A 20538-nucleotide genomic window follows, 5' to 3' on the forward strand; every position below is an offset into this window, starting at 1 on the left:
TGGACCGTATCTCTTATCTTTCATTGTCTTTGTTGGGGTCATAATCTTCAACTTCATAAGTAATATCGGACAACTGTGTTACAACCTTATAAGGTCCAAAGTAGTGCCTGAGAAGCTTCTCAGAGAGACCAACCTTCCGAACAGGAGTGGAGATCCAGACAAGGTCACCAGGATGGTAGACAACAGGGTGGCGACTCGTGTCATACCTTTGGCAATTGTTTTCTTGAGCCTGCAGCATGCGGAGTTGAGCTAACTGCCAAGCTTCCTCAGTTCTGGTTAACACCTGGCCGATGGAGTCATCGTCCACGTTATCAGTATGTAACGGGAACATAGTCTCCATCGCTGTAGTCGCCTCACACCCATGCACCAGGAAAAATGGCATAAATCATGTGGTGTCTTGTTTGGTGGTGTTGTAGGCAAACATCATGAAAGATAGCACTTCATTCCAGTTGCTCTGCTAAACATTGACGAACATTGATAGCATGTTGGCCAAGGTCTTATTAAGGTGTTCAGTAAATCCGTTAGTTTGCAGATGGTAGGCAGTTGTCATGTGATGAGTAATGTTGCACTGACGGTTTTTCTCTGTCACAAGATTCAATTGGAAAACTTTCCCTTGATCTGTAATTAATGACCTTGGGGCACCATGTTTTAATACAATGTCTTCCACGATGAATTTGGCTACCTCGAATACATCGGCTGTTTTCACAGCTTTTGTTATGGCACAGCATGTCAGACAATCAGTGCAAACAATAATCCATCTATTGTCACTAGCAGACGTTGAAAATCGTCCAAGGAGGTCAATCCCAACATGCTGGAAAGGCATTTCGGCTAGTGGAATTGGTATGAGTTGGCCAGGTGGTTTCTGAGGAACTGCCTTTTTCCTCTCGCACTCTTGACAGTGCGACACACAGTGATGGACACTCCTCAATAAACCTGGTCAGAAAAATCTCCTGCGGATCCTGTCATATGTCTTAATAAATCCTAAATGTCCGTCCACACATGCGTCATGGAATTTCTAGAACATCTAAGTGCATGTGTTTAGGAATCATTGGTGACCATCTCTTTCCAAACAGATCGAAGTTTTTCTTGCACAGTAATCCATTAACTACCTTAAATTGTCCTTTCACATCCTCTGACCTATTTAAGGCAAGCATAATTTGAGATATCTTGACATTCTTCTTGTGCTCAGCAGAGAGATCCTGGAGTGCAGCAAGACAGTCACTATCTTCATCAAAGTCTTGATGGTCTTGCACAGGGTTTCTTGAGAAACAGTCAGCATCTTGGTGTTTTCTTCCACTTTTGTACACTGTGGTAACGTCATACTCTGGAAGATGTAGTGCCCACAAGGTGGGTGAGTCGTCCTGTTGGATCCTTAAGACCTGTCAACCAACAAAGTGAGTGATGGTCTGTAACAACTATGAATGGCCTTCCATGAGATACTGTTGAAATTTGCACATGGCCCAGATCACAGTAAGACATTCTCTTTATGTAGTTGAGTAGTTTCTCTCGGCTTTTGTAAGTGTCCTAGAAGCATAGGCTATAACCTTCTCTTTTCCATCCAAAATTTACACCAAAACAGCACCGATCCCATACCAACTGGCATCTGTGTGTAGTTCTGTAGGTGCTCTCTCATCATACAGACCAATTACAGGGTCAGTCATCAGAGTTTTTCGCAGCACATTGAAAGAATCTTGTTTAGCACCACCCCAGATAAATTTAGTATTGACTTTTAACAACTCTTGGAGTAGCCTGGCTTCGATACAAAAGTTTTTGATCAAACTTTTAGGAATAGGAAATTTTGTTATAGATCTAATCTTTTCTGGGTCTGGCTGCACACCTTTGTTTGGCAAAAGGTGTCCAAGTTTTTTGATTTCTTTTGCTCCAAAGAGACACTTGCTTAGATTAAGTTTCAGTCCCTTGGAGACACTTAAGAATGGTCCTCAGTCTTTTTATGTTTTCATCAAATGTGTCTGAGAACACTAAAATGTCATCTAAATAACAAAGACACATCGTCCACTTCAGGTGACGTAGAAGATTATCCATCATCTCTTCAAAAGTTGCTGGTGCATTACATAAACCAAACAGCATAACCTTAAACTCGTACAGGCTCTCTGAGGTGATGAAGGCAGTTTTCTCATGATCAACCTCATCTACTTCAATTTGTCAGTATCCCGAGTACATGTCCATGGTTGAGAAAAACTTAGCCACCTTTAGACAATCTAGTGTATTGTCAGTTCAAGGAACAGGGTAAATGTCCTTTTTAGTTATGTTATCAAGCTTCCGTTAATCAACACAAAAGCGCCAACTGCCATTCTTCTTTCTGACGAGAACCGCTGGTGACGACCATGGGCTCTGCGAAGGCTGAATGATGTCATTCATCATCATTTTCTCTACCTCGTCACAAATTATTCGACGTTCCGTTGCTGACACACAGTATGCTCTCTGGCTTATTGGTTGATTGTCTCCAGTGCTAATCCGGTGCTTCACCGTTGATTTTCTAATTTGCTCTTCTCGTGTGGATTGAAGCATTCAAATAACTCTTGAAGAATGGCAAGTAGCTTCTTCTGTTGTTCCTTAGTGAGATCTGGTGATAGTTGAGCTAGGAGATCTTGTGTCATAGTGGTAGTGCCAATTTCGCTCACAGACTCGGCATGGGAGGTTTCTATGACGCTCAGCTGTTTGGCAGTTAACAGCTCAGCATTTGCTATGCACGTGCGTCTTGGAAGAATCTGCGGTTCTTGGCGACAGTTAACTATCCACAATTCACCGAATCCGTTCTTAAACGAGATGACAGAGGCTAGGATGACCAAGTTATTCTTCAATGGTGTTCTTTTCTTACATTCCACTACGTGGGTTGATGCATGGCATGACACATGACATTTACCTTTCTAGCTCTGACTGCAGGAATGATCACTTCATCCAGCACACATAGTCTCTACACACTCGGTTGTGCATCTTCTTGTCCACAGTATCTCATGTCATCTAGCATAATCTTCGAGTGACCATAATCTATAATTGCCTGAGAAGCTTTCAAAAAGTCCCATCAGAGAATGACGTCATGACTACACTCTTGTAAGATGATGAATTCTAAGGGCTGTGTATGGCCACTTATACCCACATGAATGACACATCTTCCTGTAGATTTTATATATTTACCATTATCCACCTATAGCAGAGATGTTTTGTTGTCGACGAATACAGTTTTTGCAACTGGCGAAGGTACTTCTCCAAAATGACTGAGTATGTTGTTCCGGAGTCCACAAGAGCTTGGGCTGGTCGGCCATCCATGAGGATATAAACGTAGTTTCCTGTCAATTTTGTAGTGATCTCTTCGGCAGTCTCACTTCCAAGGAAGGTCGCACCCTTTAGTTTCCCAAGTTGCGGTGGCTAGGTGATCGGCTGGAGCTTCTAAACGGTCATGGAGACCTTGATCGGCATGTTGAGAAGCGTCCTCTCCAGCGGCTAGCTTCATAAGATGTGCAACCTTATCTTCCTCCTTCATTCTAGGATCCACTGTTTTACACAACTCAAAGATGTCTTGAATGTGGAATGCTGTAGTTTCTCCTGGATGCTGTGCCCTGCGCTTCAATTTATCTTCTGCCTTGTACTTCTGTTGTTGTGTATCACTGAAATACTTGCGCATTTCCGCCTGGAATATTCCCAGTTTGTGTACTTCTCGTTGTTCTCATACCTTTGCTTGGCATTACCCTCCAAGTAAAAAAAAATACGTTAGCTAAACACATGGTGTCATCCCATTTGTTAAATTTGGCTATACGCTATAATAGCTTCAGCCACTTGTTTGGATCTTGGCCATCGTCACCAGAGAACCCGGAAGGATGTCTCGTGTGATGGCACACTGTTGCTGTCATCGTAATGTCTTCTTCTTCTTCTTCTTCTTCTTCTTCTGTCTCCAATGGATTGTGATCTGTTGAATATGGCTCGAACTTGGGTTTCTCGTCACGTAAACGGTGGCTCTGTCGTGGCGTGATGGGAGCCACTGTGTCGTCGATAATTTGCACGATCACAAGTTCCAGTACCCAGTGTCTCCACCAGAATAATGTCACATAGAAGGTGTATTTAGATGAATGACGAACACAAACTTCACTTAATAAAGGTTTATTCAACACTTGCACATACAAGAGCATGGAGCAAACTGCTGCCGGCCAGAACACATACGGTATATATATACAGTTACAGAACATTCCAGTAAAATGATTCTTGACATTTGTGGATACTTCTAGAAAGTACTCGAACCAAATATAGAAATTAAAATTTTACAGTTTGGGTGAGTTCTGAACTCCTGACCCTCCATGCAACAGTCTAGTATCATACCTACTACACCACGGTGACTGTGCTACTCAGCTTCTTCTGCGACGATATCAGTTCTTTGTGCGAGATGGTCCAACTCATAATTGGCCCTTGCTTTCCAGGTACCATCGTTATTTTGGATCCCTCTATAAATTTTCCATAGCATTTTTCATTAAAATACTCTTGAGTTTTTGTTCATCAGTGCTGGTTAGTGTCCATGTTTCACATCCATATGTAACCACTGGCCTAATCATAACCGTACATATAACCATTTGTAGCTGTCAGTTTGTCCTCTCAGTTTATCATACTCATTGTCATTAGCTTTTTAAATGTATAACAACTCCTATTACCACTTAAAATGCGGGCTTTTATTTCAGTGGACATAGAATTTACTTTGTGAATGTTAGTCCCTAGGTATTCAAAATCCTCCGCATGTGAAAATTAAAACCTTCTGCTGGCAAGTTATCCAAGTTATTGCCCCCCTGTTCTATGGAATTTCATATATTTAGTTTCGGATTTGATTAATTTCCAGTTCCCTATGCTGTGCAGCTTCTTTCAGTTCCACCACTACTCTTTCCAGTGACATTCTTCATCAACTAGCAACTGCAATATCATCAGCATATGCAGCCAATTGGTGTGGTTCTTATATCTATTTGTGCAGATATTTGCAGTTTTCATACAATTGCTTCTAAGGTCAAATTGAAAAACACTGTGGGAAGAACATCATCCTGCCTAAAACCTTTATTGATATTGAAACAATCACTTAATTCCACACCCACTCACCTTTGCCCGTGAACCAGCCAAGGTTGCGTTAATAACAGAATTATATTTGGATGGTATTCAAACAGTCTGGTATCTTCTAACATCTCTTCTCTGTTTAGACTATTCAAGACCTGCTTAATGTCTGTGTAGATTTGTAGAATTTTAAATTATTTTGATACACTTCTTCTTGTATTTGCCTCAGAACAAATATTTGGTCCACAGTTGATCCATTAGGCATAAAGCCACACTGATAATCATGCAATATATCTTCCGCATATGAGACTAAACTATTGTATAGGATTCCAGATAAAATCCTGTATACCACATTCTCAACAGTGTGACCCCTCTGCAGTTAGAGCGACAAGCCTTGTAGCCTTTATTATGTATGGGTCCAAGTACACTTATAGTCCATTCTTCTGGAGTTCTTTCTTAATTTCAGATTAAACAGATAAGTTTATGTATCTGTTTGTGTAAAGTAATGTCTCCTCTCTTTAACAGCTTGGCAATTATAGTGTCATTTCATGGAGATTTGTGATTTTCACAATTCACCACCTGCTGTAATTCTGTAAAAGCAAGCTCTTCTATTTTTGGTCCTACTGTATGGTATATCGGTTGCTTCCTTTTCAGTGTGATCACCATCCAGCATTTCTTTAACATATTCTCTCCATCTGTTCATCACTTGCCCCTCTTGTCATCAGGTTTCCATCTTCATCCTTGCATCCTATTATTTTAAATACGTATCCTTGTGTTCCTTCTTTTAACTTCTTACAAAACTTGGTACTCTCATTCCTATTACAATGCTCTTTCATGTCTTTACATTTCTTTTTAAGGCTTTTCTTTCTTCTGCATACCCTTTCTGTCTCTACTCTCTTTTCATTATACGAGGTGCATCCAAGTTCTAAGGCCTCCGATTTTTTTTCTAATTAACTACTCACCCGAAATCGATTAAACTGGCGTTACTTCTCGACGTAATCGCCCTGCAGACGTACACATTTTTCACAATGCTGACGCCATGATTCTATGGCAGCGGTGAAGGCTTCTTTAGGAGTCTGTTTTGACCACTGGAAAATCGCTGAGGCAATAGCAGCATGGCTGGTGAATGTGCGGCCATGGAGAGTGTCTTTCATTGTTGGAAAAAGCCAAAAGTCACTAGGAGCCAGGTCAGGTGAGTAGGGAGCATGAGGAATCACTTCAAAGTTGTTATCATGAATAAACTATTGCGTAACGTTAGCTCGATGTGCGGGTGCGTTGTCTTGGTGAAACAGCACACGCGCAGCCCTTCCCGGACATTTTTGTTGCAGTGCAGGAAGGAATTTGTTCTTCAAAACATTTTCGTAGGATGTACCTGTTACCGTAGTGCCCTTTGGAACGCAATGGGTAAGGATTACGCCCTCATATGAAACTTCCTGGCAGATTAAAACTGTGTGCCCGACCGAGACTCGAACTCGGGACCTTTGCCTTTCGCGGGCAAGTGCTCTACCAACTGAGCTACCGAAGCACGACTCACGCCCGGTACTCACAGCTTTACTTCTGCCAGTACCTCGTCTCCTACCTTCCAAACTTTACAGAAACTCTCCTGCGAACCTTGCAGAACTAGCACTCCTGAAAGAAAGGATATTGCGGAGACATGGCTTAGCCACAGCCTGGGGGATGTTTCCAGAATGAGCCAGGAAGTTTCATATCAGCGCACACTCCGCTGCAGAGTGAAAATCTCATTCTGGAAACATCCCCCAGGCTGTGGCTAAGCCATGTCTGCGCAATATCCTTTCTTTCAGGAGTGCTAGTTCTGCAAGGTTCGCAGGAGAGCTTCTGTAAAGTTTGGAAGGTAGGAGACGAGGTACTGGCAGAAGTAAAGCTGTGAGTACCGGGCGTGAGTCGTGCTTCGGTAGCTCAGTTGGTAGAGCACTTGCCCGTGAAAGGCAAAGGTCCCGAGTTCGAGTCTCGGTCGGGCACACAGTTTTAATCTGCCAGGAAGTTTCATATCAGCGCACACTCCGCTGCAGAGTGAAAATCTCATTCTGGATTACGCCCTCGCTGTCCCAGAACATGGACACCATCATTGTTTCAGCACTGGCTGTTACCCGAAATGTTTTTGGTGGCGGTGAATCTGTGTGTTTCCATTGAGCTGACCGGCGCTTTGTTTCTGGATTGAAAAATGGCATCCACGTCTCATCCATTGTCACAACCGACGAAAAGAAAGTCCCATTCATACTGTCGTTGCGCGTCAACATTGCTTGGCAACATGCCACACGGGCAGCCGTGTGGTCGTCATGCAGGATTGTGTGCACAGAACCCACAGAAATGCCAACTCTGGAGGCGATCTGTTCAACAGTCATTCAGCGATCCCCTAAAACAATTCTCTCCACTTTCTCGATCATGTCGTCAGACCGGCTTGTGCATCGGTTTGTTGTCACACGATGTGTTCTGCCTTCATTAAACTGTCGCACCCACGAACGCACTTTCGACACATCCATAACTCCATCACAACATGTCTCCTTCAACTGTTGATGAATTTCAATTGGTTTCACACCACGCAAATTCAGAAAATGAATGATTGCACGCTGTTCAAGTAAGGAAAACGTCGCCATTTTAAGTATTTAAAACAGTTCTCATTCTCGCCGCTGGCGGTAAAATTCCATCTGCCATACGGTGCTGCCATCTCTGGGATGTATTGACAATGAACGCAGCCTCATTTTAAAACAATGCGCATGTTTCTATCTCTTTCCAGTCCGGAGAAAAAAAATCGGAGGCCTTAGAACTTGAATGCACCTCGTACATTGCCTGGTTAATTCTCGTATTTCATTGCAGGCATTTTAGTCTTGCTTTTTATTCTGTTGCACCACTTGTCTACATCCCTCCTCATATCACTCCTCATTTCTAGTCATTGTGGATTCATGTTGTCCCCTTTGCCACAGTTATGATATTCTTAATACATTCCCATTCCTTATCTATGTCATTACTGTGCTCCATTAACTGTAGTTTCAGTTTCAGTTTCTGATATCCAAATACTGTAACTCTGTCTTCCAGTTTGTCTACTTACCAATTCAGAATTCCCCTAGTTTTCCCTTTATATGCCTTAGCAGTCTTTCACTTCATTTTTGCTGCTACATGGTAGTGGTCAGAGTCTGAGTTTGCTCTCTGAAATGTGCGCACATTTTAGTGTTGCTTGCCCATCTTTTGGATACCATTATGTGGTCAGTTTGATTTGATTTCCTGAATTCTCCAGGTCCCTTTGTGAATATTTTTTGTGGGAAATGTGCTTATTGCTTTAAGGTCACTGGCAGGTGCAAACTGGGCAGCTCTCGGCCCACTAGCACTTGGTTCCTCATGTAAGCTGTCCTTACCAAAATGGGCATTAAAAGTTGGTTCTTTTTGAAACTTTGGATTATAATCCCCCAAGACTATTCTTGAATCATGTGCAGGTAACCTTTCACAGACCTCATGCAGTTGATTGTAAAACTTATGAAACCGATCCTCATCTGACCCTTCTGTTGGAGTATACATGTTTGCAAAAGTCATATTGTGGAATCTTCCTTTTATTCTGATATATTATTATTTTTATTGTATTTTATGGTTTTATAGAAAAGAGTATCATGTATTCTTATTTTTTGAACAGTGTACTGAAATGTCCAATGAAACTAAGCTTTCCTTTGTTTGTGTGTGTGTGTGTGTGTGTGTGTGTGTGTGTGTGTGTGTGTGTGTTTTTCTCATGTGGTAATATGTTGAACTATGGCAGATTTCTTGTTGCATGCTCTGGAGTCCATTGAAAAGTCGCCATGTGTATTTGCACGTCCGTGCGCCAATCTCCCCAGCGTCTCTCCAATTCCATGTTGACACAATGTAGTTGAAACTTTCTGTAGTAATTAGAATGACTAGAGTAACATTTAGATTGAGCTTCATGCAATGATTTATCAGAGATGAGCACTCATTTCTTTCTTCCCCAAATACAACTTTTGCTCTTGCTAGTGAGTTGTAATACGTAATATTCACAATTACAAATTCCCCACATCTTTATCTTAGTAAAAGCAAAGCCATAGTCATTAAGGGGCTCCGGAACGCCCTATACTTGCAATGTTAAAATAACGCTTATAAATTACATCTTTCCTCACAAAGTATTTGAGGTAGGAAGTTGAACTTTTTACAGATTATTTATTGGAATATGGGCTACAACTTAACACAGGGATTTTACAAAATTTTAGTTCAGTTATTAAAGATGATTTTTTTTCAATTGTAATGAAAATTCACAACATTTTTTTGCAATTTTTATTTATATATTCAAAAATATACTGTTTTTTGGAAAAAGCCTGTGTTAAATTATGCAGAAGGTACTGTGTAACATTTACTGAAAGTTTGAAACAAATATGTTTGGAAGATCCTTAGAAAACATGTAATTAGTATGAGAAAATAAAAGTTTTGGGAATCGAGCGACAAAGATTGGATTAACTTTTTAGTGCATTCCAGGTCCATTGGATGGATTATCTTCATCCTCTGCAAACTCCTCCTCCAGCTTCCACTTGTTCCTCCTCCTGTTTACTCTTGCTTGTATTTCTAGACTCTTTACAGCCCTGTCTGCAGCCCGAAGGCATTCCTTGTCTAAAGCAAGCATCGCTCGTACCATGTTAGAACCTATCTTCATTCCCATATTTCTAAATACTTTGCACCTTACAATGTTGCCATCATTGAAAGTCGCAACAGCATCATACACACCAAAGTGAAGTGTTTCTATTCCAACAAATACAGTCTTGGGGATTCTCGACCATATAACACTATTTACACTTTCATTGGGGTTTTGAGTTTTTCCGTGAATACACTTTTTCAACAGTTCAGGTGCTGCTAAGTCTCTGAAAATAGGTTTTATCACCTCCATTATTGCATGAGGCAGACTATGCTTATGAGTGTACACTTCACCAGTTAGCAATCCTTTGTTATATTTACACCAACTGTCTTCTTCTTTGGGACACAAGCTATGTTGGGGATTTTCATCGTCTTTATTGTTTACAGTAATAACACATACCTTTGGCTTTCCAACATTTCTCCTTTTCTTAAAAGCCTTCAGAGGATTTCTAATAACTTTACTTTTACTCATTATTATATTTCAACAAAACAGAGACTCAAGAAACAGAATTAATTACGAATATTTTCGAGATAACGACAGAGTAAATAAACATGAAACAATCGACAATCACACCAGCGATATATATTGAACCATCACAGGTTAGCCACAACACATACTTTATCTCACATCACTAAAATGTACCTGATGAACACGGACGTTAATAACAACACCATTTGACAGCAGTTTAACAGCGCCACAGTGGGTCACGCCCATGTAGAACACATTTCAAAAAAAATTTAAAAATAGTTGTAGTCTTCGGAATTGAATAAATTATATATCTATTAAAAGGTAATAGTCTGCAGATTCAGAAAACGCAAAAAAGTAAAAATTGAACTTTTCATGATTTTGGGCCTTTCCGGAGCCCCTTAACATTACATTCAACAGAGATAATGCAAAGGTAATGTTCACTTTTCTTATGCAAGGAGTAAAGTCTTTAGTTCTTACACACAACACAGTATACGACACAATTATTTCCATAGTAGAATGTGATATTATATGACATGAAGGGAAGGATAGATTTGCGCATATTTTTGTTACCATGAACCCAACACCATTTCATTGTCAATCACCTCTCCCAGAGTAATATAATGTAAAATTTTGCTTCTGTGTTTCTCTTTCAAACTTCCATCTGATCTCTTGGAGGCCAACTAATTCCAATCCTTAACTCAACACACTTCTTTGGCTACATTTTTCATTGATTCTGTTTGCAGCAGGGTACGTATATTTCATTCTCCAAATTGAGTCCTATTCATATCATTGTTCCTTAGATTATTTTGTCTCCAGGACAGCAGTCTGGCTTTCTCTGTTAAGTTATTAGCAACAGTATTTTTTTTTTCTAAGGGAGTGGTGTTGGCCCTACATTCAACCCTTATCCTTCAGAGGAGCACTTATTCTGCTCTCGTCTTCCCTGAATCAATTCCTGCTGGGGTAGGGTACCCAATCCTTTACAAGGTTTCTCAGGTTTCCAGGGTTCACCAACTTGGTGGTAAGAAACAGGATGTAGCAGGAGGGGCTATTTGACTTTAATGTTTTTATCTATCTATCATAATATTCAAATGTTTGAAAATGCAGATCTTTTAGTTAAAAAAACAAAAGAAGAAATAATCTATTTATGTTGGCCGTTGAATGGTGTCAAAACGTATTTTTTGTTACAATACACATGTTTTATGGAGTGTAGTCATCATACAAACTTCTAATTAATCATCACAAAAACATTTAAAACATAAATTCTTGTTGCTTTATGGACAAAACAACGCAGACACCTACTTTCCAGTGTGTGGTGGCAGCTACTTTGGATATTGTCTGTTTCAAACACTGTCTGAAATAATGTGGATGATATTGACCAACTAAAATTCAATGTTATGAAGCTCATGTTCATGCTACATCACTACTCTTAAAATAGATTCATCCATTATACAATTCAATATTGTTTAGATAAAGTTCATTTTAAGAACATTTTGTATTTTCAAACAAATGTTAAATGGTTTGCAGGGTGCACACTTCATGTGCATAAGGAACACTACAGTAAAATGACACAGAATGTAAATATGAGTCATTAATCCTTAGATCTCAGTTCTATTTTTATGTGATTTTTTTTTTATTTTTATTTTACATGTGCAAGAAATTTAGTAAGTTAGTTGCAATTTGTGAAATTTTGCTGTCATGCTATTGCAGTAACAATTTACCTGTCCAGTCTATGTTGTTTGTACATACTCTCGGCCATTCACCATACAGTATCATTGGGAGTGTATGTACCAGTATAGTAACTTGTTTGTCTGTCCTCACCACCAATGCCATTGGGGGGTTTTATCATTTTTCAGAAGACCGGAAATTCATAAAAATGTTGAATATGTTAGTAACTTCTTGTTATACATGTGATGGGTACAATGTTTTTAATTACCTTTGTTTTTTCTTCTTTTCTTTCCAGGTATCATAGCAGCAATGTGCGTATTTATGCTGCGAACGAAGCACCTGATGATTGTTTATATGTACCTGATGTCTGTTGGAATTGTATTTGTCTCATACTGGACAAATGTTAGTACAATGAAGACTGTTATAACATCAATGGTGGATGAAAGTGATACTAGCATCCTAGAAGATATTCTTTCTCTGAACTTGACCAAACTATTTGATCCAAATGGTTGCGGGTTTGCAGTAGTTCAGAATTATTTCATACAGTGTCTCCTAGCCTTTGTTTTTACTTACGTGCACCTAGGTCCAAGGTACAGTTTGGTGCAGAAACTCATACCTGTGAGTTTTATGGCACCATCGGTCCTTGCAGTGCTACCGGTACTACCACCATCAGTACTGCACCATGCACCTGTTTTTGCAGCCTTGCTTCCATTAGCAATAGTGAAATTTGTGTTGTGGTACAGTGCTTTGGCAGTTGTCCAGACAATTTTCAGTGGATACCAAAACACAAGGACTTTCATAAATAATTACGGGCTCTCAGCACTTGTAGAAACTGAATGGACCCGTTTGAATGTCCCTACGGTGCTTCGCACATTCTGGATTCTCAGAGTTTGGGAACATGCCAGCATCTTGCTTGTGGATCACTTGGCAGAAGATGGAAGCAGTCTTACAGCAATAGGAGCACTATTTGGGATGGCAAAGAGCCTTCTAATAAGTGGTTGTGAGACATTGATGGCTGTTCTTGGAATGGCAAGTGTTGTTTCTTACATTTGTCACTATATTGGTTGTTTCTTCCAGTGGGTCCTCTTAATAGAGGAAGATGATGATCGAAGTATTGGCACTGTCTCTGCAATATTGTTTTACATATTGGCGCTACAAACTGGACTTACTGGTTTGGACCCAGAGAAAAGATTTGTTCGGCTTTGTCGCAATTTCTGTCTTTTATTTACAGCCCTATTACATTTTATACACAATATTGTCAATCCATTGTTAATGTCTTTAAGTGCTTCCCACAACCCGTCACTGCACAGACATGTTAGGGCATTGTTAGTCTGTGCATTCCTCATACTTTTCCCAATTTCTCTCCTTACTTACCTTTGGTCTCAGCATGCTACCAGCACTTGGCTGTTTGCAGTCTCAGCATTTAGTATAGAAGTGATAGTAAAAGTGGTTGTATCACTCCTGATATACTCTCTCTTCTTAATTGATGCATACCGCAGTACATTCTGGGAGAAGTTGGATGATTATGTATATTATATTAGAGCTTCAGGAAACGCAGTAGAATTCTGCTTTGGCATATTCCTGTTTTTCAATGGAGCATGGATTTTGTTTTTTGAATCTGGTGGTGCAATACGTGCCATAATGATGTGTGTCCATGCATATTTCAACATTTGGTGTGAAGCTCGAGCTGGCTGGAGCGTGTTCAAGAAAAGACGCACTGCAGTAAATAAAATAAATTCCCTTCTTGAGGCCACACCAGAACAGCTGGTTGAGTTAAATGATGTCTGTGCCATTTGTTATCAAGAGATGAAAAGTGCAAAAATTACGCATTGCAATCACTTTTTTCATGGTGTATGCCTGAGGAAATGGTTGTATGTGCAAGACAGGTGCCCCCTCTGTCACAATATCCTTTATCAGGTAGACACACCCAAAGATGGGACTGATGCACGAGGCATTGAGGACAATGCTGCTCCACAGGATCCACAAAATGTTCCAGAGGTTGCCAATGGTGTAGCTGCACAGCTGCAAGCAAGAATAAATGACATCGAAGAAGATCGTACGTTAAGGGTACCAGATGTGAGGCAAAGACAAGAAGACTTAGAAAATGTACCAAGATGAAGTTAAATAAATTTTATGGAGCAATATTTTTGAACGTTGACATCGATGTTGAACACTTCGTGCATTCATCAGTGTACAAAATTCCAGGTTCTGATGTGTTACCAATTTGTTTGGAAATCAGGAACCTTCATTAGACTGCCAGTTCCATAATGTCATGAAAATTTTAATGCATGATGTGTGTGTTGTTATTTGTTTATACCATCAATGTATTCAGTTTCTTGTCAGTGATGCTACAGTTTGTATCATCTACTGAAAGAAATTATTGATTTGTAACAAAATCAATGTTAAAAGTTCAGATTATCAAGTTGTATTTGGCAATTACACATCTTCATTGTGTTGCTTTCTTTATTTTTTGAAGACTTCTGCTTTATTTTTATTTAGTCATTGATGCCGATATTGGTAAACGATATTTTTTGGTGAAGTGGTTTCATAGAAAGGGAAGCTAATAATTTTACTAAAAGAAAAAAAAAACAGAAATTAAAAGTACTGGGAGCAAAGGGCGTTTTGTGGACCACAAATTAATTTGCTTTTGAGGTCTTTATTTGATGTTTTTTCAAAAACTGTGATTTTAGACTGGACGATATTTCTGTTTCTGTTGCAGAATTTTTTGAAACATATTTTAGTTTCTTAATTTATTTGAGTTTGAAGTGACTGTATATAGAAACCTTTATTATATTTTAAATCAGCAGTTTGAGAAATGAGATGTGTAAACTGTTTAATGTGTGAAAATAAATTATTTTCTTTTAATTATTTTTTTTTTAGAAATGTCGTATTGTTGGTTCTATGCATTTAATGAGACTGATAGCATAACTAGTGAGACAAAGCAAATTTTTTTATTTTCAAACACATTGAAGTTCCAATATTTTATTACTGTGTACGTAGTAAAAATAAATTTTGCACTTACATTAGATGCTAATGCATTCTGAACTTGTCCTGAAATATGAAAATATAAACATTTTTGGATTTACTGCACTTACTTAAATTGTTTGATTTATTGAAGTACCAGTAGATCACAGTTTGCCCAATGTACTATGTTAAATCTCATGCCAGAGATGGAGAGGGACAAGTAAGTAGTTTCAATTGAAAATTCCACAGAGATACCAGTATTCAACGGGTTCCTCCACTCTAACTGTTGTATAAGAGGATGGGTGCATTGAACATGTGTGAATGGTTTGTATGTATTGGTGCGTATTCTGAAGCAGATTACAGGCAAAAGATAATTACATTTGCATTTGTGAACCTGAATTTCAATAGTACCCAACTGTCTTTACAACAAAATTTCAGCATCTTAATTGATATAGTATCCATCAGATTTTGATGTTTCTCATTGTTTTTCAAAATACTATAAATGTGCTGTTTGTACTAAATAGTTAGTACTGTTACTAAAGTGGGAAATAACTGCTATTAAAATGTTGCTCAAGATGATTAATTAGGAGCAGAATCCATAGTGAAAATCATATTTCCAGTGTGGTTGTATGAATCTGCATACAAGGTAAGTTGTATGTGAAGAAATAATGGAATTAAAGGTAACCACTTACTGTATAATTGAGGATTTAACAGGAATGCTTTGAATCTTGTTTGTTCCTTAGCTTCCGGGCAATATTCTTTTTGTGAGCTAACAGCCTAACAAAACACACACAATTGCACATGCCACTTGTTTGTAGTGCCAAGTCAGGTAGGACACTGAGAGCTTAGCAATGGTATCAGCCTTTATTTGCCTGTTGACTGTTCAGTGCATCAGCTGTACAGTGAGTGGTTACCTTTGCTCCTTCCATATTTGTGTTTCATCCAGGACTTTCCAGTATTGAATTTATACCAAGAAAGACGATTCCTCCCCTAAAACAAATATTTGTAGAGTGAGGAAGCTAATAAATCAAAGTTCCAAAATTGGGCAGTTAGCATGTTTTGTTCAATAGTAAGGTACACATTGAAGCCAATGGAGAACTGTATGATTAAAGAAGATACTCATCCATTGTAGTGGTTTCTGACATTAAAAAATGGTGCTGCTGTTATGGCCAGAGGCAGCTACACACCGAAGAGATCAAAGTGCCATGACATATCTGCCACCTTGTGAGTGGATGTTGAAGCTTTCAGTGTGGGATGAAATGGGAAGGAGAAGTGAAAAAGGAAGCTGCTACATAAGAATTGGTGGGAATTTCTACACTGCTGAAGTAAACAAAAGAAAAATGGCAAAAAAAACATCTTTAAAGGTCATTAATATTAGGTATTATTACTATTTTTGCCAACATTTAAATATTTTTATTACTTACATGTCTTTGAAGTGTCATTTGAAGCTTTCATGTTAATTTACTGTTGTAGACATCTTGGAAATAGTGTTTCATTATTTAAAGATAAGCCAGTAAGAACAAAAGTTATTTTCTTGATGAAATGTTAGTAATTTCTTGTCTGTTTGTTTAAGGTAAAGTGCAAATATAGTTCTAAAGAATTAGAGGGAATGAAGATGAAGCACTCGGAGATTTTTTTTAAATGAGGCCAAAACCTTCAGAGAAGTTATTTGAAGGAGACTGCTGCTAACTATGCCAATTGCAAGATGTAGCCATGGTGGATAATTATCAGTCATAGTCAGTACACTGTAAGCTTTGTCCGAGATTGACAGGGAAATTTGAAAGGGTGTATAAAAACATTTCTGCAAACATTTCCCATAAAGCCTCAAAAAGATTACCACAGTTGTGAACTGATATTTCAACATTCAAATATGATTGTGGCACTCATTCCTGTCTTCAGGACAGGAATATTGTGAGAGAAGAAAGCTATTACAACAGGTCTTAGTTAGAGAAGAAAGCTGTTACAACAGGGCTTAGTCAGGCAAAAAATTCTGAGCACCAGACCTGAATGTGAACAGTATGCTTTGAGCTTTCACAATGAAACAGCCCAACACTGACATTACAGTAAAGTTTTAGCATACTGTTCTGTGCAAGTATTTTTTGAACTTTTACTTTCAAAAGCTGCAGTTAGATATATGTATAATATTAGTGACTAAGTGTAAAATTTGAGAAAAAAAAAATCACTCGCCAAAACTGCAAAAGCTGGACTGGAATTGCCCCACAGAAGAGTGGAGAAAGTTAATAAAATCCTCAAGCCCCATCATTTATAATAAAATTCATGATCTTTCAACAGCTGTCCCCATTGTCATCATCATCTTAATCATGAGTAAACCAACAGCATACATTTAAGGCCATAAAAATTGGTTTTATAAGTAGCACTCTGCCAGGAGTGATCCCTACCAGGAGTGTATAGACCTGCAGCATCTCATTTATAGACCCCAAACTTACAGACCTGCAACATCTCGTGTATAGACCCAAAACTTACAGTAGTATGTGTTAGTCTCCAGTTGTCTTCTTACAACATCGAGATCAGCGTGACAGTCAGTATGTGGAGTGAGATCTGTGCAGCCACTAAAAATTAAGCGAATTTGTTTTTGGGTGTTTATCTTTACACTAATGAAACATTTGATGCTGTAGAACATAAGTTTCTTATCTCTGGGCACAGCTTCTCTGCCTTGAATTGTGATTTTGTTCAGTTGAGAGACATGGAAATTTCTAAACTGCTGAATGTGGAAGGCATTGCCATTACTGCCTTGAACCATCTCCTACACAAGATTTTACATGTGGCAGGATAAAGCTGCTTCAGTTTTGACAGTGCCTCAAGAAAATATTTAGGCACGTTGAGGTTTACTGTCAGACTGACCTCACAGTTGTACACTCCTGGAAATTGAAATAAGAACACCGTGAATTCATTGTCCCAGGAAGGGGAAACTTTATTGACACATTCCTGGGGTCAGATACATCACATGATCACACTGACAGAACCACAGGCACATAGACACAGGCAACAGAGTATGCACAATGTCGGCACTAGTACAGTGTATATCCACCTTTCGCAGCAATGCAGGCTGCTATTCTCCCATGGAGACGATCGTAGAGATGCTGGATGTAGTCCTGTGGAACGGCTTGCCATGCCATTTCCACCTGGCGCCTCAGTTGGACCAGCGTTCGTGCTGGACGTGCAGACCGCGTGAGACGACGCTTCATCCAGTCCCAAACATGCTCAATGGGGGACAGATCCGGAGATCTTGCTGGCCAGGGTAGTTGACTTACACCTTCTAGAGCACGTTGGGTGGCACGGGATACATGCGGACGTGCATTGTCCTGTTGGAACAGCAAGTTCCCTTGCCGGTCTAGGAATGGTAGAACGATGGGTTCGATGACGGTTTGGATGTACCGTGCACTATTCAGTGTCCCCTCGACAATCACCAGTGGTGTACGGCCAGTGTAGGAGATCGCTCCCCACACCATGATGCCGGGTGTTGGCCCTGTGTGCCTCGGTCGTATGCAGTCCTGATTGTGGCGCTCACCTGCACGGCGCCAAACACGCATACGACCATCATTGGCACCAAGGCAGAAGCGACTCTCATCGCTGAAGACGACACGTCTCCATTCGTCCCTCCATTCACGCCTGTCGCGACACCACTGGAGGCGGGCTGCACGATGTTGGGGCGTGAGCGGAAGACGGCCTAACGGTGTGCGGGACCGTAGCCCAGCTTCATGGAGACGGTTGCGAATGGTCCTCACCGATACCCCAGGAACAACAGTGTCCCTAATTTGCTGGGAAGTGGCGGTGCGGTCCCCTACGGCACTGCGTAGGATCCTACGGTCTTGGCGTGCATCCGTGCGTCGCTGCGGTCCGGTTCCAGGTCGACGGGCACATGCACCTTCCGCCGACCACTGGCGACAACATCGATGTACTGTGGAGACCTCACGCCCCACGTGTTGAGCAATTCGGCGGTACGTCCACCCGGCCTCCCGCATGCCCACTATACGCCCTCGCTCAAAGTCCGTCAACTGCACATACGGTTCACGTCCACGCTGTCGTGGCATGCTACCAGTGTTAAAGACTGCGATGGAGCTCCGTATGCCACGGCAAACTGGCTGACACTGACGGCGGCGGTGCACAAATGCTGCGCAGCTAGCGCCATTCGACGGCCAACACCGCGGTTCCTGGTGTGTCCGCTGTGCCGTGCGTGTGATCATTGCTTGTACAGCCCTCTCGCAGTGTCCGGAGCAAGTATGGTGGGTCTGACACACCGGTGTCAATGTGTTCTTTTTTCCATTTCCAGGAGTGTATATCACAATAGAATATTTAAAGAGTCATTTATTACAAGAAAATCTCTAGTGACATCCAATGGTGAAAGAGAGAGTTTATTATGAAAGGAGAAGTCCTTTCCATTCTATGAGAGCACAACCATTTTCATGCATACTTTCTGTCATGCACTTGAGTGAAAGTAAAAGGACCTTTGTGCTATGCTTGGATTCTTTAGTGAAGAAAGCAAGGAATTTTTTATCTGCATTATAAGTGGTTAGCAACTTATTTAAGAATAGGTCTTAGATCACGTTAGACAACTCAGCATAGACATACATCTTTTCTGTTTTTCAAAATTTGGTTCCCTCAAACAGTTGCTGAAACCGAAAATGTTAATCATTGTCAACAGGTAACAGAATAATAAAAAATTGGTTTGAATTCTTACCACCATACAGTTGTTCTTGCTCTCCTTGAAACAAAAATGTTTTGGCAGTTAGATCAGTTACCTTCTCTACTCTACATTTGTTAATTGGGCAGTTATACTATTTTAAGTTCAATGAAATATGTTAAAGATTCTCTTAAATCATGTATGAATGTACCATAAAGTTAATTTTGATTAGTAGGTTAGAGACTGGCCTTTGCAATGTGGTTTAGACTTAGACAAATTCCAAAACTCATTAATTTACAGTATAAATGCAGTTACACTGTGGTAATGTTAACTGAAGATTTCATGTTGAAAGATATTTGGATTAAGTGAACAATAAAGTGTCCACAATTATTTCGGCAGCTTGTGACATGAGATGTAGAACACAGCACATCCATACTCTACCATGGAATTTGAAAGTAACCTACTTGATGTAGATTTGTGAGTTCTATTTTAATTATCAGCTGCAAATTCAATAATTGAGGTATAGCATTCTAACCGGATGGGGTCTGTTGATTTAAACTTTGAATGTGCACTTTTGTAGATTGTTTGTCAAAATGTGACGAAAACTCGTGCATGTTAACATAGTGAAGAGAGTGTGTGTGTGTGTGTGTGTGTGTGTGTGTGTGTGTGTGTGTGTGAGAGAGAGAGAGAGAGAGAGAGAGAGAGAGAGAGAGAGAGAAAAAGGGAGGGGGGGAGCGACACACACACACACGTACTTATGTACGTACGTGACATAGTGAAGAGAGAGTGTGTGTGTGTGTGTGTGTGTGTGTGTGTGTGTGTGTGTGTGTGTGTGTGTGTGTGTGTGTGTCAGTTCGTACATCTATTTACTTATACCCATTTGTACGTACACACACACGTACGTACGTACGTGTGTGTGTACGTACGTACGTACGTACAAATGGGTATAAGTAAATAGATGTAAGAACTGCCATACACTTTTAGTGAATCCAGAGTGATGGAACTTACACAATGTGTTGTTGTTGTCCTTTACATGTCACGATGAGCAATTTTTAATAATTACGTACGTACGTATATTTACTCCACTCTGAGATGAAATATAAAGAGACACTTC

At 40.0% G+C, this 20538-nt stretch overlaps 1 protein-coding gene and 1 non-coding gene across 2 annotated transcripts in view; both read left to right on the forward strand.

Annotated features, from left to right (window-relative positions):
• Positions 1-14912, forward strand: part of LOC126252843 (protein TRC8 homolog) — a 43643-nt gene extending 28731 nt beyond the window's left edge. Inside the window, exon 2 of the mRNA XM_049953791.1 lies at positions 12114-14912. Coding sequence (XP_049809748.1) covers positions 12114-13936 — 1823 coding nt within the window. The 3' untranslated portion in view covers positions 13937-14912. The remainder of the gene's footprint in view (positions 1-12113) is intronic.
• Positions 6949-7023, forward strand: Trnas-uga (transfer RNA serine (anticodon UGA)). Its single transcript has one exon. It is a non-coding gene; the product is annotated as a tRNA-Ser (tRNA).
• Positions 14913-20538: the final 5626 nt, after the last annotated feature.

This window comes from Schistocerca nitens, chromosome 4 (assembly GCF_023898315.1).
Source record: "Schistocerca nitens isolate TAMUIC-IGC-003100 chromosome 4, iqSchNite1.1, whole genome shotgun sequence".
Taxonomy (NCBI): domain Eukaryota; kingdom Metazoa; phylum Arthropoda; class Insecta; order Orthoptera; family Acrididae; genus Schistocerca; species Schistocerca nitens.